The sequence below is a fragment of the Panthera pardus genome, unplaced genomic scaffold (assembly GCF_024362965.1).
Source record: "Panthera pardus isolate Hobbes unplaced genomic scaffold, ASM2436296v1 HiC_scaffold_19, whole genome shotgun sequence".
Lineage (NCBI taxonomy): Eukaryota > Metazoa > Chordata > Mammalia > Carnivora > Felidae > Panthera > Panthera pardus.
The window spans coordinates 21,757,855-21,782,652 of NW_026526754.1; the positions used below are offsets into that span (position 1 = coordinate 21,757,855).

At 56.2% G+C, this 24,798-nt stretch overlaps 1 protein-coding gene across 3 annotated transcripts in view; it reads left to right on the forward strand.

The window, feature by feature from the left end:
• Positions 1 to 24,798, forward strand: part of ATP2C2 (ATPase secretory pathway Ca2+ transporting 2) — a 63,533-nt gene that overhangs the window by 26,481 nt on the left and 12,254 nt on the right. For 2 of the 3 annotated variants that reach the window (XM_053906709.1, XM_053906710.1), the window contains exons 4-15: positions 1,869 to 1,958; positions 2,791 to 2,826; positions 2,929 to 2,990; positions 7,067 to 7,175; positions 14,375 to 14,524; positions 14,603 to 14,671; positions 15,236 to 15,311; positions 17,684 to 17,750; positions 21,138 to 21,262; positions 21,395 to 21,492; positions 22,386 to 22,487; positions 23,748 to 23,837. In XM_053906709.1, coding sequence (XP_053762684.1) covers positions 1,869 to 1,958; positions 2,791 to 2,826; positions 2,929 to 2,990; positions 7,067 to 7,175; positions 14,375 to 14,524; positions 14,603 to 14,671; positions 15,236 to 15,311; positions 17,684 to 17,750; positions 21,138 to 21,262; positions 21,395 to 21,492; positions 22,386 to 22,487; positions 23,748 to 23,837 — 1,074 coding nt within the window. The remainder of the gene's footprint in view (positions 1 to 1,868; positions 1,959 to 2,790; positions 2,827 to 2,928; positions 2,991 to 7,066; positions 7,176 to 14,374; positions 14,525 to 14,602; positions 14,672 to 15,235; positions 15,312 to 17,683; positions 17,751 to 21,137; positions 21,263 to 21,394; positions 21,493 to 22,385; positions 22,488 to 23,747; positions 23,838 to 24,798) is intronic. The other variant, XM_053906711.1, reaches the window with a different exon arrangement.

The following is a 24,798-nucleotide window of genomic DNA, read 5'->3' on the forward strand; positions in this document are numbered from 1 at the left end:
GGTCAGGGGAGCCGTTCGACTGGTGCCCAGAGGAGGTGATCTTCGAACAGAGACCCGAAGGAAGGAGACAAGGGAGCCGTGCGAGGGTCTGGAGGAAGGATGTGCAGGAGGGGGAAGTGCAAAGGCCCTGGGGCAGGAGAGGCATGGTGCATGGGAGGCTAACCAAGCTTCAGAAGGTGGCCTGGAGATTTAAGGCGCCCAGAGCCTGGTGCGTTACGGGTGCCCGGCCCGTGTTTGTGTCTCTCTTACCGTCTCACCTCTATCCAATCAGATGGCAAGTCTGTGACGGGCTCCGGGCCGAAACGAAATCTTACTCCTAGCTCTCCTGGACTGAAGCGTTTCTCCTCTCTGCCCCAGGTTGAGTGGTGTCCTCCCCAATTCACATCTACCCAGAACCTCAGATTATTCTCTTATTTGGAAAAGAAGGTCTTTGCACAGGTGGCTAGTCCAGAGCAGGCCAGACTGGTCAGAGTGGCCCTAAATCCAATGCCTGGTGACCCTAATAAGAAGAGGGGAGACACACAGAGACACCCACAGGGAGGAGAGGGCCGCGTGACCCAGGCGGGGCGTGTCTTACGAGGCAAGAGCCCCAGGGATGGCTGGAACCCCCAGAAGCTGGAAGAGGCGGGAAGGATTCTCTCCCAGAGCCTCCAGAAGAGACTGTGGCCGCATCAGCACCTTGATCTGGAGTTCCGGCCTCCGGAACTGAGCGAGAACCAACCCCCGGTGTTCAAAGCCCCCCCCCAGGTCGTGGTCATTTATCACAGCAGCCCCAGGACACTGACGCACCTCCGTGGGCTTTCCGGAGCTCACGTTCCCCTCTTCTCTTGGACTTCGTTCTCCCGGATTTCTGAGGAAAGGGTGTGTCTGCCTCCGTCGGGGAGTGCATGGCCTTGGCAGTGAGCTCTGCCCGCAGCGCTGGGCGCAGCCCGGGGCCTCTCAGCCCCTCGCTCTGCCGGCTGCCCCCAGACCCTCAGAAGCGACAGTGGGACTTCGCTGGGCAAACCCTTCGTTAATCTTTCATTAGGGACGTTTTCAAAACTATGCATAAGTAGAATAATATAATGACCCCCACATACCCATTATCTGCCTTCGATGATTATCAGTCCATTTGACCCACTTTTACCCGCCCCCCCCCTTTTCTCTGCAGCCTTTTAGAACAGATTCTGGAGACTGAATCCTTTTAGCATGGCCCCATCTTAAACAATTATGACTTGCCTGTTGACACCTTGACTTTCACCTCGATCCTAATCTTTGGTCTATTCTCTCTCTTGCTGTTTTTATGTGTTTGTGTTTCTGTTTCCTTTCGATCGTCTGTAACATGAGATACTACGTAGTCTGTGAAATGAGGGGGCAGATCCATGAAACAATAAAGTAAACACCCTTTCGGGAAGTTTCTGTGACACCCGTCGACGGGAACGACCTCCCCGGAGGCCCCCGAGGCAGTTAGTTACAGGAGCAGGTTGGTGTAGTTGGGACACATGGGACTGGGGAGCTGGTGGAGCGAAGGGGACCCTTAGGCCATGCTGGGCCAGCTCTGGCCAGCCACCAGAGGGTCTGGGTCCTGCCCCGGAGCGTCATGGAGACGTGGCAAGGTGGGACCGGGACCTCCAAGGCAGGGCCGGGGCCGGCGTCTGGACAGGCACGGCGTTGGGCGACCCCCAGGGAGCCAGTGTCAGTGAAACAGCAGAGGTGGGATTTCGGGTGGAGGGGACCCTTCGGACGGGGCGGTATTTCTCCCTAGCGCTCGGGCCCCTGTGGTGCCGGCCCGGGAGCCCGGCCTCGAGCACAGGGTTGCGTCCTAGGGGGGAGGGACTGGAAAAGAAGCCCTCACCAGCCCCCCCCACCGCCCTGTTTTCACTTTTCAGTTTAAGAACCCCTTGATCCTGCTCCTCCTGGCCTCCGCCTTGGTGAGCATCCTCACGAAGGAGTATGGGGACGCCGTCAGTATCGCCGTGGTGAGTGCCCGGGGCCTTGTGGGCCTTTGCCACGTCCGTCTCTGCCCCGCACGGCGGTGTCCTGGGGAATTTTGCCGTCGCTGTCTTGGCGGAGAGCCAGGTGGCCTCTGGTTCCTTCCTGTTGGGGCCAGTGTCCTTGGCCGAGACCCCCGGGCTGGAACTGCTCTGTCCCGTCTGTGCAGGTAGCACAGAGACCGGTTCACAGAGTGGTCCTTTGTGAGCTGCTTCCCCGAGGTGACCACCGAGCACCTGCTTAGAAAGGATTTCTTGTTAATTTAGGTGAAAGTCGCATCATTCAAAAAGTAAGCGTTTTAAAGTGTACAATCCAGGGGCGCCCGGGCGGCTCAGTCGGTTGAGCATCTGGCTTCGGCTCAGGTCATGATCTCCCGGTTCGTGGGTTCGAGCCCTGCATCCGGCTCTGTGCTGACAGCTCGGAGCCTGGAGCCTGCTTCAGACTCTGTGTCTCCCTCTCTCTCTGCCCCTCCCCTGCTCATGCTCTCTCTCTCTCTCAAAAATAAATAAAAATATTAAAAAAAATAATAATAATAAAAGAATATGTCTGTACTATAGGATCCTGTGTTGTGTGTCTATGCAGAAAAATCTAGAAGCATACCCCAAAATGTGAATCTTTGGATACCAGAATTTGGGATGATTTTTCTGTTCTTTTTTTTTTGAGGGGGGGTCGCATCCGTTTTATAAATTTCTGTGTGCTTGTTTTGCAAGAAGGGAACAGAGTTGGCAAGGCCGGGTGCCGTGGTCCACCTTCCACGGGCCCGCTCGCTCACTCGTGGAACAGCTGGGTGCTGACACCCCCTCCCTGTTTGCTCCCTAGGCGGTGCTTATCGTGGTGACTGTCGCCTTCATCCAGGTGCGTAGCTCTCTCCTGAGGTCTCGGGCAGGGCACCCCGGGTGTGACGGGAGCCTCGGAGTTCCCAGCCTTGAATGTCATGTCGGATGTGCTTCCCGCCAGGAATACAGATCTGAAAAATCATTGGAGGAGTTGACCAAGCTGGTCCCTCCCGAATGCAACTGGTGAGTCAGAGATGGCCTGGGGCTTCTGGGTTCCTCGGGGCAGCCAGTGGGCTGGTGGGGTTGGCAAAAGTTTGCCAAGTCTGTGTCCCTTGTGGTGTGATGGAGGGGAACCCCGCCTTCCTGGGGGTTGGGAGGCACGGCGTCTGCCTTGCCAACGGATTACTGTGTGTCCTTGGGCACGTCGTTCGACTTCTCTGGGCTTTCACGGTCTCATCAGGGTCTAATGAGAGTGCCGGGGCTGGGGCCATGGGTGGCGGGAGTGGATTTGGGAAGAGAACAGCCCGCGACCCCCGTGGTATGGTGGGCACGGCTGGACCGAGTGGACTGAGCGGTCGCGACGCGGGGCTCGAACAGGCCGAGGCTTCGGGCCGTTGGGCTGTGGGGTGAGACGTTGCAAGGCTGGCCTCAGCGGTCCCGCCGGCCTCTTTCCTGCCTGGACGTTTCCGCGTCGCCCGTTGTTACCACACGGCCATCCCCAGAGGCGTTTGAAAGGGACAAAGGGAGACCGAGAATGCAGTGCTATGCGGTAGAACTTTCTGGGATGCTCTGTAATCCACGCCGTGCAGGACGAACCACTACTCACCTAGGACCACGTCAGGGTGGCTGGGGAAGTGAGTTCTTCATTTCGCTGCACTTCAGTAACCGGCGGGACAGCTGAGGCTTCTGGCAGGTGCACAGTCCGCTGCCCCAGGGTAGGGACGCGGCCGACACCCGGCAGACAGTGTTTGGGGCCTGGCGTTTTCTTGATGTCATTTCTAGTTTGCCAGTGAATTTTCTAGTCTCTCCTGGTGAAAATGGACTGATTTCAAGAAAGGGCCAAGTCTGCGCCCCTCCCCCACCCCCTGGGTGGCTCTGCTCAAGTTGTTTTGGGGCCAGTGTCTTTCCCAAATATGCACCTGCTGCTTAAAACAAAGTAGCCGAAAGTATCTCACGGTTCCAGGGGCTTGGGAAGGGTTTAGACACATAGTAACCCTCTGTTTTCTCAAAGATGATGTTTGGGGAAGAACCTGAACATGTATCTAGATACATGTGGCACAGGTGCGTCCCACAGCTGGGGTAGAAAGCTCTAGTGGGTTGCGTCCCACCTCCCAAGAAGCCAGCAAGCAAGGGGCGCGTGTGTGTGTGTGTGTGTGTGTGTGTGTGTGTGTGTGTGTGTATAACACAAGGCAGAGAATAACCAGTAACCGAGACAAAAAGAGGATGATGTGGAAGGGCAAGAGAAGGTGAGTCGATTCTAGAAGGTTCACTGGGGGCACCAAACGTGACGGAGCTTAATAAGAAGACGAGCCAGGCTGTCAGAAATCCAGATGTGTGACATGTGACGTAATCCTACGAACAAACGGGCACATAAATGATTCGTGTGGTCTGATGATCTGATCTTGAGTGTAAATATCAGGTCTCGGCCTTTTTTTTTTTTTTTTAATTTTTTTTTTTCCAACGTTTTTTATTTATTTTTGGGACAGAGAGAGACAGAGCATGAACGGGGGAGGGGCAGAGAGAGAGGGAGACACAGAATCGGAAACAGGCTCCAGGCTCCGAGCCATCAGCCCAGAGCCTGACGCGGGGCTCGAACTCACGGACCGCGAGATCGTGACCTGGCTGAAGTCGGACGCTTAACCGACTGCGCCACCCAGGCGCCCCAGGTCTCGGCCTTTCAGGCGGATAGTATGCCTTATTGATGTCCCCGGAAGTCACTTCTAAAAGACAGTTCTATTTTCAAGAACAGCGATGACAGGCAGGCTGGTAGAATCGAAAGGGCACCGAAGATACGCAGCCTCTGTCTCGGTGTCTGTTCTCCACGCCGGGAGGAACAGACCTCCGTCCTTCGTGGAGCCGTTACGTATTTATTGAGCACCTACTGTGTGCCAGGAGAAATCATGCCAGGGTTACCCCGGGGAACGAGAAGGGAAGGCCTCGACCATCAGAGAGCACACACTCCTACCAGGGGAGGCAGATAATAAAGGGAAGGAACGAGACGATTTTGGAATACGGCAGGTGCATTCGAGCCAGAAGGGGCCCCCGCACCTGAAACCACAGGAAACTTCATGGAGACACAGTAGTACCCGATGGGAGAGTGGGAACGGCTTTCGGTAGCTGGTGAGCAGGCTGCCCTGACCTGACCTTTAAGGAGGAGCTGACATTTTAGGTTGGGACCTGAGAGATGGAAGGAGCCAGCCGTGGAGAGTTGAGGGAAACGTCTGGCGGGTGCTCGTGGCTGCAAGGGACAGCCGAGCTGCACAAACCAGAGAAATCGTGGTGTCTCAGGGCAAGGGGCCTCGGGTGGCAGGGACAGTGTGGTTGGTCAGCTGGAGATGACATCGGGGGCCTGGTGCTTTTATTTCTCGTTTTTTAAATGTTTTTATTTACTTTTGAGAGAAAGGGAGAGAGAGAGACAGAGACAGAGCGCGAGTGGGGGCAGGGCAGAGAGAGAGAGAGGGAGACACCAAGTCGGAAGCAGGCTCCAGGCTCCGAGCTGCCAGCACAGAGCCCGACGAGGGGCTCGAACTCACGAACCGTGAGATCGTGACCCGAGCCGAAGCCGGACGCTCAACCAGCTGAGCCACCCAGGGGCCCCGTGGTGCTTTTATTTTCTTTGCTCTGCCATCTTCAGCCTGTTGGCTTTGTCCTCTGGCTGGCTCCCCTTGTAGTCCCAAGACGGCTGCCACAGCTCCAGACATCGGAGCCGGACGTGAAAAGCTCCCAGAGAGGAAGAGGTCGTGTGTGTGTGTGTGTGTGTGTGTGTGTGTGTGTGTGTGTGTGTTTACAGAATGGGGAAGCCTTTCTCACGCGCCCCCAGGAAATGTCCATTCGTGTCTCACAAACCAGTGTTACGGAAAGTGCCTGTGCCTAAGCCAGTCCTGGGCAGGGGCTGGGCTCACCCCGATGGTCTCAGCCAGTCAGAAGCCGCTCGCCAGAGCAGACGGCTCGAGGTGGGAAAGGGTGGCTATCTGAACAAGACTGAAATCTGTTAACGAAGAAGAGGGGAATGTCTGCTTCCACGTCCGAGGCTGGCAAAGAGCTTGAGACCGGAAAGGGCTGGGTGTGTTCCAGGGCTGGATGGCAGGAGTGCGGGAGGGGGCGGGACCCAGTCAAGGGGGCCTTAGCAGGGCCTTTGGGTTTGAGCCCAAGGTCATCGAAAGCCATTGGAGGTTTGGAGCAGTAAGAACTTGTGATCTGTTTTTTTTATCTGCTTTTTTGTGGGTTTTTTTAAATTTATTTTGAGAAAGAGAGAGAGGGCACAAGCAGGGGTGTGCAGAGAGAGGGGGAGACAGAGAACCAAAGCAGGCTGCGTGCTGTCAGTGCAGAGCCCTATGTGGGGCTAGAACTCACGAACCGTGAGATCATGACCTGAGCTGAAGCCAAGACTCGGACACTTAACCGGCTGAGCCCCCCAGGTGGCCCTGATCTTTGCGTTTTAAGAGCCCTCTGGCCACGGCGTGTGGGACAGAGAGAAGACGGCCAGGGACGGGGCGGGCGCCCGGCTGGGACTGTGGCGTCCGGGGAGGGTGGCAAATGGGGGGATTGCAGCGGGAGCCTGTGCCCAGAAGCACGCGGCTTGTTACTGGCACGGCCGTGAGCAGGGGTCATGGCCCAGCGGGAAAGGAGGTCCCGGGCTTCTCAGGCCCGTAAGATGCCCCCCCCCCAGCTCTGCCAGGCTGAGTCCTGGAGACAGTGCTCTGTGCCCGAGCGGTGTCTTCTCTGAGGACAGAAGTGCCTCTAGTCACTGGCTGCATGAAGGAAGCTTTAGAGCTGCTGACTTACACCTGCAGAAGCTTCTGGAGGCCACGTGGCTCCGCCTTGTTTCCAGGCAGGGTAAACAGTAGTAGTGGGCCCGCGTTTCAAATGAAGCCGAGGGTCTCCCAGAAGCCACTCGCTTCGCCAAACGTCTTTTAGCGTGTGTGACCTTAAAATACGATAAATCCACGAAGGCGCGAGGGTTGGTCCGTAACTGAAAGAGAAAGCGTGCTTCTGTATTCTTTGCTCAAATTGGCTAAAGTGCGCAGAAGCGGGATGTGATCAGCATGTCGGTGTGAGTGTGTGTGTGTTTGTTTGTTTGTTTACCGTTTCACATGCAGCATCAGAGAAGGAAAACTCCAGCATTTGCTTGCGCGAGACCTGGTTCCCGGAGACATCGTGTCTCTCTCGATCGGAGACCGGATCCCCGCAGACCTCCGTCTCACTGAGGTGAGGAGTCCCGGACCCTGGCCTTTGTGATCTGCAGACACTTAGCTTATTGGCGACAGGCATATTCTCCCTCTCTCTCTCTCTCTCTCTCTCGCACACACACAAGGCATGAAGTTAGCAAGCAAGCTCATTTTAAGCACAAAGCCCCTCGAATGGTGTTTCATAAATTATTCATTCCCAGTTTTAAGTTTTGGTTATGTGATTTTCTGGCTTAGAGCAGACGGCACTAGCCCGTTAAACCAGGGTGGGACTGAGGGATAAGGCAAGCGTGGCTTCTAGAAGGAGCTGCTCTGATGCCAGAAAGAAGCGTGACCAGATTGCTCAGTGCCGAGGAGGGAAACAGACCAGCGGAGACCCAAAACGGAAGTACGAGCTTTTACGATAGTGTGGGTTGGGGATGTGGGGTGGGGGGCGAGCCGTGTCCCTGACCTTTGCGGGTGTCATGGTGCCACAGCGTCACCTGAGGCTCTCGGAGATAATCCTTGATGTATCAGAAAAGGAGAAGTCGAGTTCGGAGGGATCTGTTGGCGGGGGTGATCTATTTTCCGAAACTTTGCAGAAATGCTGAAGAATCATTCACGGCTTTCAGTGATAACGGCTTCAGTGCAGGCTATCTCCCCGACTCACTTATTTCCAGAGCATGTGTCTTCGGGAATTGTAGGATCATTGGCGTGCTGTTAACACAGCGGCCTGGAGGGGCGCCCGGTGGCTCAGTCAGTTGAGCTTCTGACTCTCGATTTCAGCTCAGGTCACGATCTCGAGGCTCGTCAGTTCGAGCCCCGCATCGGGCTCCGTGCTGACAGTATATGGAGCCTGCTTGGGATTCTCTCTCTCTCTCCGTCTCTCCCTCTCTCTCCGTCTCCCTCTCTCCCTCCCCTTCTCTCTCTGCCCCTCCTCCACTTGAACTCTCTCTCTCCCTCTTTCTCAAAATAAATAAATACACTTAAAGAAAACAAAAACACAAACAGTGGCCTGGAGAGGGTGATGGGGAGGGACGAAGAGCCAAATCCGGGCCCCGCATTTAAAGCCCCGAGCCACTCTCTGCGGCAGAGGCAGGGGCCCGAGGGACACTCCCGCTTTCAAAGCCTTCTGCCCCTGACTTTGAGATCTGCCGCAGGGTGGGGACCCGGGTGAGCAGGCTGGGGGGCTTGCTGTCAGGCTCATGCCGCTGTCCCTTCCCGCAACAGAACAGATTCCTCAGCATCTGCTACCCCCCCCCCCCCGCCCCACGCTGGCCTTCAGCGGTCCAGACCGCTGTGTCCAGCGGTCCAGAGGCGGTGCCTCGAGGCGGCTAGTGCCCTGGGGCCGGGCATTGGCCCTGAATTTGAAGCCAGGGCCTACCGTTCACAAGCCGGGTGGCCTGGAGCGAGGTACTTAACCTTTGTGCCCCCGTTTTCCCGTCTGCAAAATGGGGGAAGAAAGTGGGCGGCTGTAAGGATGACATCACCTGGATGGAAAGGGCTCAGCCCAGGGCCTGGCACGGGTGAGTGACGCACGCTGGAAATCTGGGGGCCCGGGGGTTTCGTCTCCCCGCCCCGCGCCTGCCAGCCTGCGACTCTGACGAAGGCTCGGCCTCCCTGAGCCTTGGTTTCCCCATCGGTCAAAGGGGATAGCGCTCATTCCGCCTCGACGACTTACCACCTGCGGCACGCTCGGCCCGGCGGCCGGCGTGACGTGAGCAGTCGGTGCGTCGGCAGTGGCTTCATTGCCCTCCCTTTCCCGTCCCCCCCACCCCCACCCCAAGTCCCCGCAACAGTTCATAACCCCCGGGTAACTCTCTCCCTCAACTGGTTTTCTTCCTGCCTATGTTAAGTCTACCTGTACCTGCTTCTGATGCCACAGGATGCTTTTTTTCCCTGCGACTGGTCACAAGGTGGCACTTTCCCTTCTTGGTATTTTGCAACTGCCCTGAACAACCAATGCCTTTGTTTATTCACCGTGGCATATTGGTGTCAGCTATTAAACCCTGAGATCCGGGAGAACTTTATTTAGGGCTTAAAGCCACTTAGGTCCAGGAAACAGCGGGTTCAAGAAAGTTCTTAAAATAGGTAAGCTCGCCACCCTTCTGCATAGTGTGTGGAGGTCACAGAGTATTTTCTCTTCCCACAGTGAAAACAAAGGCCAAGGCCTGGGGGAGAGGCTGATGTGGCCCAGCTAGTAGGGCAGGGTCACTGCTCCTTGTTTTTCTTTGACCACTTCCGGAAATGAAAAGGGAGTTGAATGGAATCTGTCGGGGCTCCAAGTAAGGCTCTGTCTCGGAGGGGAGACTGGCTGGGCGTGAGGAGACGGGAACCGCCTTGTCTGCTCTCCAGCAGGAAGGGACCAGAGGCTTCCACTGTCTTCAGGCCCAGCCACCTCCGGGTGGCCACTGGTGTCACATAGGTTCTGGGCCTTGAGTATCTTTAGCCGCCAGAATCGTTGCACAGGCACGCACACATTGTTCCTTCTTGGCCCAGACATTCCCCTTCATCTCTGCCTCCCAGCGTGTTTCTCTTTCCGGAAAGAACGAATGCGCTTACATATAAAGTCGGGTCTGTGCCGACCACGGGGTAGAAACCGCTTCCTTTCGTCTCGCAACAACCTTGAGAGAACACGACTTCATCTTCTGACTGTACAGCAAGGACACAGAAACCGGGAAAGGTCGAGCAGCCTGCCTGAGGTCATGCGCCTGTCAGTGGGGGAGGAGGAGCACATGCTCTCTGGCCTGCAGTCGGCTGTTCTGACTTTTTCTCGCTCCGTCTCTCCCTCTGGGTTCCCCAATGTATCTCTCTCCTCTGGCTGCTATAACAAATGACTAGATACCGAGCGGCTTAAGACAACACAAATGTATTCTCTTACGGTTCTGAAGGTCAGAATGACAGCTCATTTCACTGGGTGGAAAAAAGGAAGGTGTTGGCATTTAAAAACACAACAAATAAACCTGGGCAAGAGTTAAGGCTCACGTCTCGGTTCAGAAGGTCGGGGTGTTGACTGAGCCTCCACCTGGAAGATTCCTGCCAATCCCAAATTGACTTCAATGAAGTATATTCAGGATCAAGCCCGCCTGATTGAAAAATGTCCTGGAGGGGCGCCTGCGTGGCTCAGTCAGTTAAGCATCCGACTTCAGCTCAGGCCATGATCTCCCAGTTCGTGGGTTTGAGCCCTGCGTCGGGCTCTGTGTTGACAGTTTAGAGCCTGGGGTCTTTTCCGATTCTGTGGCTCCTTCTCCCTCTCTGTCCCTCCCCCACTTGAGCTCTATTTCTCTCTCAAAAATAAATAAAACATTTAAAAAAATTTTTAATGTTTTTATTATTTTTCTTTATTATCATTATTTTTTTGAGAGGCAGAGAGAGACAGAGCACGAGCAGGGAAGGGGCAGAGAGAGGGAGACACAGAGTCCGAAGCAGGCTCCAAGCTCTAAGCTGGGTCCCCCCCTCAATGGGGGCTTGAACCCACGAACCATGAGATCATGACCTGAGCCGAAGTCAAACACTCAACCGACTGAACCACCCAGGCGCCCCATTAAAAAAAAATTTTTTTTTAATGTTCTGTAGACCAGATTAAGCTGTGAGCCTTAGTGACCTGTGCCTTTGTCCATGTATCTAGTTAATTCCACTCACTGCCAATTCTGTTGTTCTTCCTGGCTGGTTCTTCTGTCCATGCCCACTGCACCGCCCCCCCCCCGCTCCCCGGGGACCCATCCTTGGCCTCACTTGGGTTCATTCCTTGGACTGTGGGCTTCCCTTCCCAATGCCATTGGCCGCGTCTTTCAACATCTAGCATCATTTTGTGGATCTCACTCACCTCCCTTCTCTGCTCAAGACTTTTCATGGCTCCTCATTACTTACAGCGTACCCTCCAAATTTCTTAGCCGATGCCAGAAGCGACTGAGTTCCAACCCCACCTCCTCCAGTGCTCCATGTGGACCAGACCTCCTGTCTTCTTGCCTGTACCCTCTCCATTCAGGGCTCCTCCCGCCCGTGGCTTCAGCACCAGGGACAGCGCCCACCGCACCCACCCCCTCCCCCAACCTCCACCCTCTCCCCACCACCCCGGCCAAGAATCTGTGTCCCAAAGAGGGTGGATAGGTGCCCACACTCAGCACCCTGGGTTTCTGTCCCGTTAAAGCTGGTGGGGTGCTGGGAGAAGAGAGGTCTTTTTTATTAAGCCTGTTACTACCGAGTTCGCGCATCATCGATCCCCCCCCCCCCCCAATTTGCTTTCTCTTCCTTCCCTGCCTGATTCACTCACCAACTGTGTGCTTATCCTTCGAGGCTCATTTCAAGTCCCTGATCCTGCAGGGTGCCACTTTCTCCCACCTGCGTGCGTCATGCCAGCAGCCGGTGGTGCTGGGCGACTTCGTCTTCCTCTTTCTTCCTTCGTCGTGTTAGGCGCCACTCCAGGAAGTCCCTTGACTTTCCCTGTGTCCTGGAGGTAAAAATACAAACACAAAGTCTAGATCAGTGGTGGTTGTTATTTGACTATGGTAATAGAGTGACAGAAATGCCTGGGCTCCAGTGGGTCAGGGATTTACTCCTCTCTCACATGATGAGAGACTGGAAGGGGGGTGTCCAGAGCCAATAGGGCGGCTCCCCCATGGAACAGAGTACAGGGCTTCTCCCAGGCCCCCATTGCGCCCTCCGCAGGATGGGACCGTCCTTTAAATGCTTGCAAGATGGCTTCTGGGGCCACTAGGGCGAAGGCCCAGGGAGGGAGAAAGAGGAAGCCAGAAGGGTGAAGAGCGTCTCACCCTCAGTCATCTTCACAGATCTGGCCCTGGACCGTCCGTGACTTCTCCCTGTGTCCCAGTGTCCAAAGGGGCGGAGACACTGTGAGCTGCAAGGGATGCTGGGAAATAGCGTTGCGGGGGGAGGGGGCACATAGCCACCCCCGACTGCAGATACCACTGCCAACGGGGTTTCTGTTAGGAAGAGGGGACGTGGGCATTATAGAGGCAAGTGGGAGCCTTTGTCATTCTTGGGGACTGGGATCCTGTGGCCCTGAACACATTTTAAAAAGATCGCTGCTAGATTTTTTTTTAATTTGAAAGTATAGAGAACTCGCCGGTCCCTGTTTGAATAATGCCGACCTAACTGTTCTCTTGTGAGCTTGTAGGACGTTGGCTTCTCTCAGTTGGTCTTAGATACTTAAGTGACAAGGTCCTTAGGGGCGGAGCTCACCCTGGCCCCCACGTATGTCCTCCATAGTATCCAGCTGGCCACGGGAGGCTCACCTCTTGTGTGATAGCTACTGGGTCTGTGGTCCGTTTTGCAAGATGGTCAAGAGTGCAGTTTCTGGAACTAGAGCCTTGGCTCACGCTTCGGCTCTGCCACGAAGCAGCTGTGTAACCTTGAACAAGTTACTTGAGCAAGTGACTTAATGTTTCCGTGCCTCAGTTTCCCCATATGTAAAATGGTGAAAACAGTAGCATCTTTCATGGAGGGGACGGGGATTTGGAGAGAGGGGCCTTGCAAAGTGCTCGGCCCAGGGCCTAGCTCATCACAGGAGTTCCGGGAATGTGAGCGCTCTCTCCTCCTCTCCTGGTGTGTGTGTGTGTGTGTGCGCGCGTGCACACGTGTGGTTTCTGGAGTTAACACAACCTAAGGCTGCTGCTGAGTAAGCTGGCTCCGTGATGCTCCGGGCACACGGATTGTATGGGTTTCCCCAAGGTGGGCAGGACGTGGAGTGTCCAGAGAAAGACACAGGTGCTTTGAAAGATACGTTCTAGGGGCGCCTGGGTGGCTCAGTCCGTTGAGTGCCCGGCTTCAGCTCAGGTCATGATCTCACAGCTCGTGAGTTCGAGCCCCGCGTCGGGCTCTGTGCTGATGGCTCAGAGCCTGGGGCCTGCTTCGGATTCCGTGTCTCCCTCCCTCTCTGCCCCTCCCCTGCTCGTGCTCTGTCTCTCTCTGTCTCTCTCTCAGAAATAAATAAACATTAAAAAAAAATTGTAAGATATATTCTAAATTAACTGTTGCCCAAGTATTTTTTTTAACAGTACACTAAAATTTTAAATAATGTGAAAGCAGGTATGAGACTTCTGTGTTTTTTCAGGGGGGGGGGGCCACACGATCAAATCTTGTCCAGTTCCCGGAGGCCCATGAGGCCATGTTCTGATAACTTGTCCCGTGACCTCGATGTGGTGTTTGTTGTCTGTTGGCGAATGGAATTAAGGTGCCAGATACCGTTCTGTGCTTTTCTGGTCGCGGTTTTGTTGTGTTCTGTTCTGTTTTGTTTTGTCGTGGCAAAATTAGAAACGAAAACAAAAGCAGAAGGCTTGGTCCATCCTAAGATGCGATTCGTATGAGTTCTTCGCGGCAGAAAATCCTCACGAAAATAGATGGCAGAGGTTGCTGAGGGCAGTATGGTTTACTTTACGAAACCAGACATCATGGGGCGCCTGGGAGGGCTCGGTCAGTTGAGCAACCGACTCTTGATTTTGGCTCAGGTCACAATCTCACGGCGGGATTGCGCCCCAGGTGGGTTCTGCACCGAGCCCGGAGCCCGCTTGGCATTCTTTTTTCCACCCCTGCCCCTCCCCCACTCACGCACGCACACTCTCTCTAGGACAAACAAAAAGACGAAACAAAGCCAGGCGTCAGAGCCACCATTTCTGGGAGGCCTCAGATCCAGAGAGGCCAGCACGTACGCCCCTCAGGTGGCTGAGTACCAGTAGTCCCAGCTGCTCTCCGAAGGCGTCTCCCCAGCCACGCCTCGGTTCAACGCCAGATGGGTTAAACAGAGACCTAAGCATTCTTTAATGCACCAAAGAAAGGTGTCTGAAGTTCCTGAATTTTTGCATCACACTCGGGGGCTCCTCGGCTCTCGCGGGTTTAGAAATGACCCCTCACTGTCAGGGGCGGTCCCAGATCAGCCTTGTTTTTCTTCCCTGCCAACACTGGAGCGTTGTCCCTGGAATGTGTCCGGGAAGCCTGCATTGGAATATCCTTCCAGGTCAGTACCGGTAGCCCAGAAAAAAGTCCCTTCCAGCCCGGCTCCGGGGCCTGGCGGAGGGACGTTTTCTGCTTAGAGCTGCGTGCCTACTTTGTAGCTGCCCGTCGGTCAGGATTCGTCCCTGTCGACCGGGGCCGGTAACTCTCAGGCACAGGACGCTTTTCCCAGCTGAGAAGTTTTACGGGGTGCGAGGGGTCCGTTCCGCGCTTGGCCGAGCTGTTCTCGGGGCGAAGGGGGCAGACTGCGTCCTCTTCCCCTTGTGGCTCCAGGTCACAGACCTCCTGGTGGATGAATCCAGCTTCACAGGAGAAGCGGAGCCGTGCAGTAAGACGGACGGCCCGCTGACGGACGGAGGGGACCTCAGCACTCTGAGCAACATCGCCTTCATGGGGACCCTGGTGCAGTACGGGAAGGGGCAGGTGAGCCCCGGGGACCTCGGCCGCCCTCGCCGGCGGGCTCCCCGCCTCAGATCTCACCCTTTTCTCTCCCGAACGCAGGGAGTCGTGATCGGAACAGGGGAGAGGTCCCAGTTCGGGGAAGTGTTTAAGATGATGCAGGCTGAGGAGGTAAGGGCCGGGGGGAGGGGGTGGGGGGCTTTGCTTTGCTTGCAAGCCGGGGTTTGAGATTACTCTCGGCTGCTGCTGCCAGCCCTGCGCCCACCTTAGGCATGAGGGTGATGTGGTCAATACGAGTTCACGTTTTTCAAACTTTGTTTTTATTTAAAAACACTTATGGCCGGGGAGTCGGGGAGGGGGTGGGGTGGGGGTGGGGCCGCCTGGGTGGCTCCGTCGGTGGAGCGTCCCGCTTTGGCTCTGGTCACGATCTCACGGTTCGTGAGTTCGAGCCCCGCTTCGGATCCTCTGTCCCCGTCCCCCCCTCTCGGCCCCTCCCCTCCCCCCCACGCTCTTCCTCAAAAATAAATAAAACGTTAAAAAAACAACACAGGTAAAAACACTTACTAGGATTTTTTGCCGAGATACAGCTCACAGACCGTAACACGCGCGGGCCTGAAGTGTGGAGGCCAGTGAATTTTTACACGCGTGTGCCCCGCTCTGTGATTGTCGCCCCGCTCAAGATACGAGAAAGCCGGGCAGTGTCCTCTAACAGACCCACCGATCTCCTCCTTTCAGACGCCTAAAACCCCGCTACAGAAAAGCATGGACAAGCTGGGGAAGCAGCTGACACTCTTCTCGTTCGGCATAATTGGTGAGCGAGGCCGTTTCTGCGCTGGGTCCCGGGGGCGCAGGGGAGCCGTCCTGCGGCCCTCAGTGGGACCGAGGGTGGACAGGAGACTCAGGGGGCCAAGCGGTTTCTGTGTGAGACAAGACAAGCTGTTGTACAGAGCGGCCTGCCCCTGGGAGGGCGTAGCGTGGTCAAGGTGTATCTCTTGCTCGTTCCTGCCTGGGTGGCTTTCCTGGGTAGGTCACCTCCAAACGCCACCTCGGGGTTCCGGGCCCCGACCATTCCCCCTTCTTCCAGGTCCCCACAGGCGGGCCGGAATTCCGTTCAGCCATCGAGTGGGGGAAAGCGGGAACACAGAGGTTGTGTGGGAAATTTTTAAAATTTTTTTATTTTTGAGAGACAGAGCACGAGCAGGGGAGGGGCAGAGAGAGAGAGGGAGACACAGAATCGGAAGCGGGCTCCAGGCCCCGAGCCATCAGCACGGAGCCCGACGCGGGGCTCGAACCCACGAACCGCGAGATCATGACCTGAGCCGAAGTCGGAGGCTTAACCGCCTGAGCCCCCCCAGGCGCCCCAGTACGGGCCATTTTTAAGGCATGGGGCCCCAAGGCCTGCTGTCTTTGCCCCTTCTTGATTGGCCAGAATGGAGTCACATGGCCTGCAAAGGCGACTGGGAGGGACAGTTTAGCCACGTGTCTACGTTACCGACCAGGCTGTGCCGCTCGGCCTCTGGCAACACAGCAAACGGGCCCGACCCGATGCTGTGGATCTAAACTTAGGTCTTAAGCCTGAATCCCCCCTTGGGGCCGCCCCGGTCCCTTCACCCACTGCTTCCTGCTGTCTCCAGCTCTGGCTTTGATTGAGTGTTCCTCGTTTTCCAGCCCTCACGGTCAGCCGGAGACTGGCCCCTAGTAGACTCTCAATAAACACTTGTTGAGTGAATACTTAATAAAGGAACCGACCCAGAAAGCAGCGCCCCCTAGCGCAGGCGATGATGACAGGACGTACGAGTGGGTCTGGCTAGACCTGCCGAGGAGCCAGAGGACGTTTCCGGGAGAAGCAGACGTTGGCCTCTGGCCACCCAGATGTGCGAATTCATTTAGCGAGTGTCTTGTGACACTGGGAGAGGTTTGGGGCCACCGAGACGGATCAGACACAGCCTCGGCCTCTTGAAAGCGCCCAGGCCGAGAGGAGGGAGGCACCTGAACACACGTGCAACCTGAAGGTCATGGCTAATCTCCAGCGGGAGGCTGGGGAAGGCTCCAAGGGAGGTGTGGCATTAAGCCGGGTCTCGTAGGGTGACAGGAATTTGCCGAGGGAACAAAGAGGGAAATTCGGAATTTCGTGCCGGGACCGAGGGGATCTCCGCTCCCCTGCAACTTACGGGCAGAAGTAAATTTAGCGAAATGGTTAAGAGGATGCGGTCTGGAGTCCGGGCTTCCAGATCTGTCGTGCGGGGGACGCACCCGCCTGCCCTTTCTTCTCTGGACACCCGTCCCCAGATTCCGGTGTCTGGTCACCCCTCCAAGTTCAGCTTTGGATTTAAGTGCCCGGCGTTGGCTAAATCACAGGCTTTACTGTGTTCTTGAGCAGCTCCTTTCCAGCCTGTTCCAGCCAGTCCTGCCTTCGTCCCTCCTTTCCAGCCTGTTCTGTCCTGGAGCCCTAGTGGAAGACGGGTCTTAACCGGCCGTTTCCGATCTCAGCCAACTTCGGGTGGATTCCTGCTTCTCAAATCCCGAAACAACTCCTCGAGGGGGACGTGGTCATTATCCCCACTTTACAGATGAGGACACTGAGGCCCCAGAACTTTTCCTCCTTGCCAGAGCATCCCGTGCGCTTCCACGGGTCCCAGTGTGACTCCTGCCCCCTCTCTGCCCCGAGGGGCCCCACCTCTGGCGGGGTCCGCGTGTCCCGGGCCTGCTGGTTAGTAAACACCGGGTGACTGATGGGGGCAAGAGCGGAACAGGGGACACGTTGGGGCACGAGCACGGCAGGACGGAATCCTCTACGACCCGGGCCCACGTGCCTGTCACAGAACAGCTGTCACCTGCCACATCGGACACCATGGGGGGCGTCCCAGCACAAACAGCACCCGGGGAGAGTTCTGGAATCGTCTGCCAGCGTTTTCAAACGGCCTGCGATGAACTAACGGAGGGATGGTGGTCTGTCTCTTTCTCTGACTTGAACCGGCTTGGTTCTTTCCGGAAAAAGTAAAACCATTCTTTTTTGCGGGCGTGGGAGTGTCTTACAAAGGAACAGGAGAGTGGTCACAAGGACCTGAGGTTCCTACCCGTTGACTTAGGCGCAGGAGAGGAGTCTGAAACACCTGGGCGTGTCAGAGGAGGTGCGCGTGTGCCCGTGTGTGTGCAGATGTATACTTTTTGTCTCTTTCCCAGGCTTAATCATGTTCACGGGCTGGCTGCAAGGAAAACAGCTTCTCAGCATGTTCACGATCGGGGTCAGGTAAGGGCACGGACCTCCCCTGGGAAGGCGGGAGCGGGGAAGACCGGGGAGCAGGACCCCGGCCTTGGGTGGGAACGCTGCGGGTTTGAAGCCTGTCTCTGCCACGCCCTGATCCTGTGACTCTGGCAAGCGTGTTGGCCTGAACTCAGTGTCCTGGGGGGAGCAGTGGAGGCCAGCCTGCCCCACGTGGCGGGGACCCCACCGCCTCCGGGGCAGGGCAGGAACTCTCCCGTGCGCCACCCCTCCCTCGTCGGCCCCCGGCCCCCGCCGTGAGGGCCCGCTGATGACTTATCCGCACCACCCAGGGCTGAGGGAGCCAGATCACAGAGTTTGCGGGCTGGTGGGGAAAGTAAGCGTAAACACGTCAAGTGAACGGTAATAAAATAATCACAACTCACGATCAAGGCCACAGAGGAAACCGTTGCAGAGGGAGTGCAAGGGAGGTAGGGAGAATGTCCCCGGAGGGTGGCCCAGGAACATCCTCTGAGGGCTGTCGAGGAAGAGCCTGCGGGAGAAGGCGGGAAGGGGGTTCCGCCGGGAGGACCCAGCCATGCGCATCTGGGGACAGCAAGAGGACTGGCTGGGCTCCCTAAGCAGAAGCACCAGGGGCGTCGGTTAGGGGACGTGTCACCAGGCTTTTTTGGGGCCCCTTTCCCTCCCAATTCTAAATAGCGTCGTCAGAATCTTTCCCCACACGCATGGCGAGCCATCTTTTTTGGCAAAGCGTTGGCCATTCTTGACATAGAGATGAGAGGTGACAGGGGTGCGAACCCCAGCTTGCTGAGCCAAGAGGGGGCTAGGGGGCGTGGGCAGCTGGCTGCACTGTGGAACGTGGGGTTCAAGGTCAGGGCGGGCTTCCTGGAAGAATGGGCCATTGAAGAGTAGGGGTTTCCAACGGCAGCCGGAGGACACGAGGGTCCTGGGGTCACAGGTGCACGGACTCGGTGGGTCTGGGGGGCGCCTGGGACTCTGCGTTCCTAACCAGCCCCCCGGGGTGCTACTGCTAACTCTAAGTGGTGACCCAGTCGGGGCTCCAGCAGGAGGCGGGGCCAGGGAAGAAGGGTGAGCCCCTGATAAGAGTGCTCAGGTGACTAAGCCTTCAAGGGCAGGTGTGGTGGCCGAGGGACAGAGAAGCCTGAGCCCTGGGGGGACTCCTGGAAAAGCCAGAGCACTCCAAAGCTGTGACACCTAAGGACCTCCCCTAAATAATGACACATGCCATTCCCCTCTTCTACACGGTGGAAAGTTCTGTGAGCCGAAGACTTACAGATTTCCAAGTCGGTAACAGGAGAGGCCCCGTGTCCATCCCTGCCCGCCCTCCCCAGAGCCATTGGTTGGTCATTTCTGGCCCCCAGTCTCAGTGTTCCTGCCACCTGACCTATCCCACGACAGCCACGTCTCACTTGCCGCTCAGAGGCAATCTACTCTGTTCGTTTCACCTGTGACTTTGAAGCGACGAAGGCTTTTCCGTTTGTAGCAGAGTTAGTCGCTCGAAACCCCTGAATCAGAAGGCAGAAATAGCAGGGCAGCCAGCGAGGAAGAGATTCTCGAAAGAAGTAACATGAGAGCCGCTGTTTTAAACACTTTCTCTTAATTCCCTCTGCCTCGAGTGACATTCAAGGTGATCCAAAGTATACTCGCTTTTCCTGGTCCATGCTAATCTTTATTAGTCTGTGGATTAATTTTTTTTTTATCACGCAAGCATCCAAGTACATACAAAAATGCCCTTCCCACGCCATATGGGGGGGAGAAAGGCCCCGTCGTACACCCTCTGCAAATGTTTGCTTAGCTAGCGTGCCATAAAACCGAGGAAGCCTTCTTGCTGGCACCATAGAAACTGGGCACAGTCCTTTGACCAAATTCAGTAATCTTGGTTCATATAACCGGCCCCTGAATGCGCCATTGTTTCTGGGGAAAAGGCCACCGCTCGCGGACCGTATTTCTTCGATTTCAGACACATTGTCTTTCCCACTGTAACTCCTCTGAGGTCGGACTGCCTCTTACAAGTGAGGCGCCTGGGGGGGCTCAGTCGGTTAAGCCTCCGACTCTTGGCTTGGGCTCAGGTCACGATCTCGCGGTCCGTGGGTTCGAGCCCCGCGTCGGGCTCTGTGCTGACAGCTCGGGGCCTGGAGCCTGCTTCCGATTCTGTGTCTCCCTCTCTCTCTGCCCCTCCCCTGTTACCCTCTGTCTCTCTCCCTCAAAAATAATCAGCATTTAAAAAAACAGACTACAGTACAGTGTAAACATGACTTTTTTATGCACCGGGAACCAAAGGTCCACTTGACTGGCTTTTGGTGACGGTCGCTGTATTGCCGTGGCCCGGAACTGACCAGAGGTCCTCTGAGGTGTGCCTGTGTTCACTCATTCCTATTTGTTCGTCCAGCAAATATTTACTGAATGCCTGCAGTGCTTTGCTGATGTCCTGGTGCAGAGCCCGCCCCCCTGAAACTCTTCATTCCCCCCCCCCCCCGAGATCAGCAGGAAGCCCCACACCAGCCCTTGGCCTCAGCCACGCCCGCTGAAGAGTGTGGGATGGAGAGTCAGTCTGCCACGATGTTCCTGCCGCCAGATTTTAGCAGAAAGAGCCCCTTCCTAACATCCTACCGCGTGTTGACACGCTGCCCGCAGGAAGGGGATCTTAGGTGCTTCATCCGGGTTCAGGTTCCCGAGAGAGAGAAGCTCATTGGTTCAGCTTGAGTCACATGTTCTCTTCTAATCCAATCAGCCATGGCTGTGGGGGGGTGGGGTTACATGTCCTAATCCAATCAGCCATGGCCTGGGTGGGGGGGGGGGTGGTCACATGGTAGAGGAAGAATTGGAAGGATAATAATGTAAGTGAGCAGACACCCAGACAGCTAGGCTACCACAGGCAAAGTGACAGCAGAGTCACTCTCCCTCCTTCAACTTTAATTTCCTGGTCTGGCTCTCTTATCAGAAGTGTCTAAACAACCAGACCAATGAGAAGTGAAATTCAGAGGACCCAGACGGACCCTCCGAACCAAAAAATTCCCCTTCCCGCTTCTTGCCCGATTCTGGAAATTCTTCTCATAGGACCCGAAGACTTTTCTCTTTAGTAAACGACAACAGTTTAAACGCAAAGGCGCTTAAAAGAGGCAAAACAACCGAGAGACTAATTTATACTAAAGTGTGGATGTCTGATAGGGACGGTCCCACCCCAAGAACAGGGTTTCGCAACAGGAGAGCTTAGAGCAATGGATGCTGAAGAAGGAGACAGGTGCATCATGGGATTGGGAACAGAGACTAGAACCGGGACGTTGGGGACACCAGAGACATACTTCCCCGGGTAAAAGTGTTGCCGACCCCAGTTGGGATTCGTGTCGTCCTTAAGTGCGTGTTAAAGGGGACCCATCTGGCCTTTTGATCCAGCCTGGCGGTGGCTGCCATTCCGGAGGGCCTGCCCATCGTCGTCACGGTTACGCTGGTCCTGGGAGTGCTGCGGATGGCCAAGAAGCGGGTCATTGTGAAGAAGTTACCGATCGTGGAGACGTTAGGTGAGGGACTCCGCTGGCCGAATTCCTGCAAACGGGATCGAATGGGTGGGAGTTCCGCCTGGGTGTTTCAACAGCCTGAGAGGTGATGGTGATGATTCCTCTTGGCCGTAAACCGGGGTTTTCTCGTGCCAGGTTGCTGCAGTGTTATCTGCTCCGATAAGACAGGGACTCTGACGGCCAACGAAATGACGGTCACCCAGCTGGTAACGTCCGATGGGCTCCACGCCGAGGTGAGCCCCGTGCCGATTTACCCGGTTCCAGCCAAAGGCCTGCGCTGCCAGCCCCTTTCCTTCGTGAAGAAAGCACACGGAACCTTCTAGCAAGCAATAAGGAAGAAACAAACATGGGTGGTTGTATAGTTTCCCTGCCACCCACAGCAGCAAGGAACGTGACCGAGTTAAGGGGGCCACCTTTATGTTTTCACAATTATCTTTTAGTCATAAGCACGTTATGTAACGTAGAAGTTAAAAACACGGTTACCCATGATCCCCTGTGAGAAACTGATCGTGACGGTCCCTTTGGGTTTTTCGGTCTCCCTCCTGTACCTCTGGCACAGTTACAAGCTCCCGGAATGTGCAGTTTTGTTTCCTGCCTCCCCCCCCCCCACAACCCCAAACCTTCCAGATTAAGGGGCTCTCTTCTATGTTATTACTTTGTTTTCTTAACCATGCTTTTCCCTGGCTCCTGAATAGCCCATGGAATCGACTTGTTGCAATTTCTTTGTTTTTAATTCTAATTTTTGAGAGAGCGCGGGAGCAGAGGAGAGGCACCGAGAGAGGGAGGCAGGATCCCAAGTGGGTTCCGCACAGGGAGCGGAAAGCCCGAAGTGGGGGTCGAACTCACGAGCTGCCAGATCATGACCTGAGTCGAAGTCGGATGCCCAACCGACTGAGCCCCCCCCACCCCCCGGGCGCCCCAAGCTTATAGAAGTTTCGAAAGCACGGCACTTAGTGAGGTTTTCTGATTAACACACGGTCTGCGGGGCCCGTCCTCCTGCTTGCAGCCTTATTGGTGGGTAGGATTGTGTCCTTGGGGTGGGTCTCCCAGAAAAGAGATGAGGGGACAACCGGGGGCGTGTAGTACTGACACGTGGTGACATCCTCTCTGCGGCTTTGCCCTGCAGGTCAGCGGAGTTGGCTATAACGGCAAGGGGACTGTGTGTCTGTTACCCTCAAAGGAGGTCGTGAAGGAGTTTAACAACGTCTCGGTGGGGAAATTAGTGGAGGTGAGTGTCAAAGCCCCTCGGGTGGAAACAGACATTTAAAAGGAGCTGATGGTTATTCTCTCAGAAGGGAGGAACAATCGATGGCTCCCGGTGGCTGGACCAACCAGTTGTTGGCGACCATTGGGCCTCCCACCCCGCCCCCGCCAGGGGTCAGGTGTCACAGGGGCCCAGAAAGAGGTGGGAACACCGGAAGTAAGAGAGAGCTGGAGCCCTCCCTACGCCTCCCTGCCTGCTGGACAGGCTTTAAAGAGGTGCCTGCAGAGGGTGGGTGTTCACTGAACGCAGGACGATGAGCCTGTTTAATTGTCGACACGAGTTGTATTAGCCGGACTCACGCCTCCCACACACCCGGCGCCCTCCGAGGTGTGAACTGAGCCGCTGTCTTCTAGAATTTGTCGTGAGCTGTGAAGGTCCCGCCTCACTGGTGCCACTTAACTATCCCAGCACCCCTTCGAGGCCGAGGCCCGTCCTGTGATCTCAGTGCGCAGGTTAAGAAACGGGCTCAGAGAGGTGATGTGCGTGCCCAGGAGGGAGGGAGCTGGGATTCACCCCCACGCGCGTGTCGTGTGTTTCCTTCTATTATTTTCGTTGTCTTTTTAAATTGAGAGTGACGGGCCTGTACCCCAAAATTCTCCCCTTAAAAAAATTTTTTTTATATTTATTTATTTTTGAGAGACAGAGAGAGACAGAGCACAAGTGGGGGAGGGGCGGAGAGAGAGGGAGACACAGAATCCGAAGCAGGCTCCGGGTTCCGAGCTGTCAGCACAGAGCCCGACGCGGGGCTCGAACCCACAAGCCATGGGATCATGACCTGAGCCGAAGTCGGACGCTCAACCCACTGAGCCACCCAGGCGCCCCAGAATTCCCTGCTTCAAATTAAGCATACGGTTCAGTGGTTTTAGCACCTTCACAGAGTTGTGCAGCCACTGCCACGTCTAATTTCAGGACACTGTCACCCCAAGCAGGAACCCCGTGCCCATCAGGGGCCACTCTTATCGCCCCAGCCTCCCCACCATCCGGCCTGTGACAGCCAGGGTTCAGCAGAGTCAGTAAATGTTCACTGTGTTTATTTTGAAGAGCGGGGACTGGGATGTATTTTAAAGAACACGTCCTGCCCCTCACGCCCACCCCGGCCCTCGCCCCCCAAACGAGTCAAGCCTGCAGCGTGTGGCTTTTTCACATGCCTGAGTGAGCCCAGGACCCCGAGGGGTGCCAGCTCCCAAGAGTTAACTGCAGATCTTCCAAAATCCCGCCTTTCAGGCAGGCTGTGTGGCCAACAACGCCATCATCAGAAAAAACGCCGTGATGGGACAGCCCACGGAAGGTGCCCTGATCGCCCTGGCAATGAAGGTAGGGACCCTTTGATGGTCTACACCGGGAGGGCTTCCGCTGGGGGCTGGAAGAGGGGCGGAATTCGGGCGCCCGTCTGAGCAAATGAGGAGTGGAGAAGCTTAGTAACAATGGAGAGAGTGGCCCCGAACATCCTTAGGCTGTCGCCGGCTGGTGGAGGAGATGGGCTCTGAGATGCTGTGTGCTTCTGGAACATTCTGCAGGCCTCTAACCCTTCCCGACCATCCCACAAGAATCCTGGGGCATCCTGTGGCTCAGACCCCACGGAGGTGCTGGGGAGACAGAGGAATGACCCATCTGGTGGCCCCCGAGCTCCCGTGCAGGAAGACCCCTTCCTTTTAGTGCATTTGACAGATCGCAGGGCTCTGTGGTCAGACCCTGAGTCTGTGACTTTGCAGAAATGCCCCCATTCTGTGCCCAGAGCTAGGCGGGGAGCCGCTGCCCCGGATGTTGAGGGGTGGGCGGTGGGCGGGCCGGGTACCTGCTCCGCCTTGGGCACAAACGGGAGGTCTGATCACGCCCCTCCCCAGAGGGACCCAGGCCCACCTCGGGGTGCCTGTCCTGCACCAGCTGACCCCCGCGTCCTCCTCAGCCCCTCTGCCCCTTCCTCCTGCTGCCTCTGGTGCTGGGGCCCCTCTGTCCTTCCTCCTACGGCTGCCTCGGGCTCTCCCTTCAGGTTTACTTCCCTTCCCTCGCTCATCCAGGCCCCCAGGACGGCTTTGCCGTCCGTCTGTTCCCCTGTCCCTCCCCCAGCCCAAGACCCAGCTACCCATCTCTGCCGGGTTCAGGCAGACAGTGCTGCAAGGTTGGGTTGAGGAGGGGGAGAAGAGTCACCCTCTGAATAAGTCCCTGTAGGGGTGCCTGGGTGGCTCAGTCGGTTAAGCATCCGACTTCGGCTCAGGTCGTGATGTCACCGTCCGTGAGTTTGAACCCAGCGTCGGGCTCTGTGCTAACAGCTCGG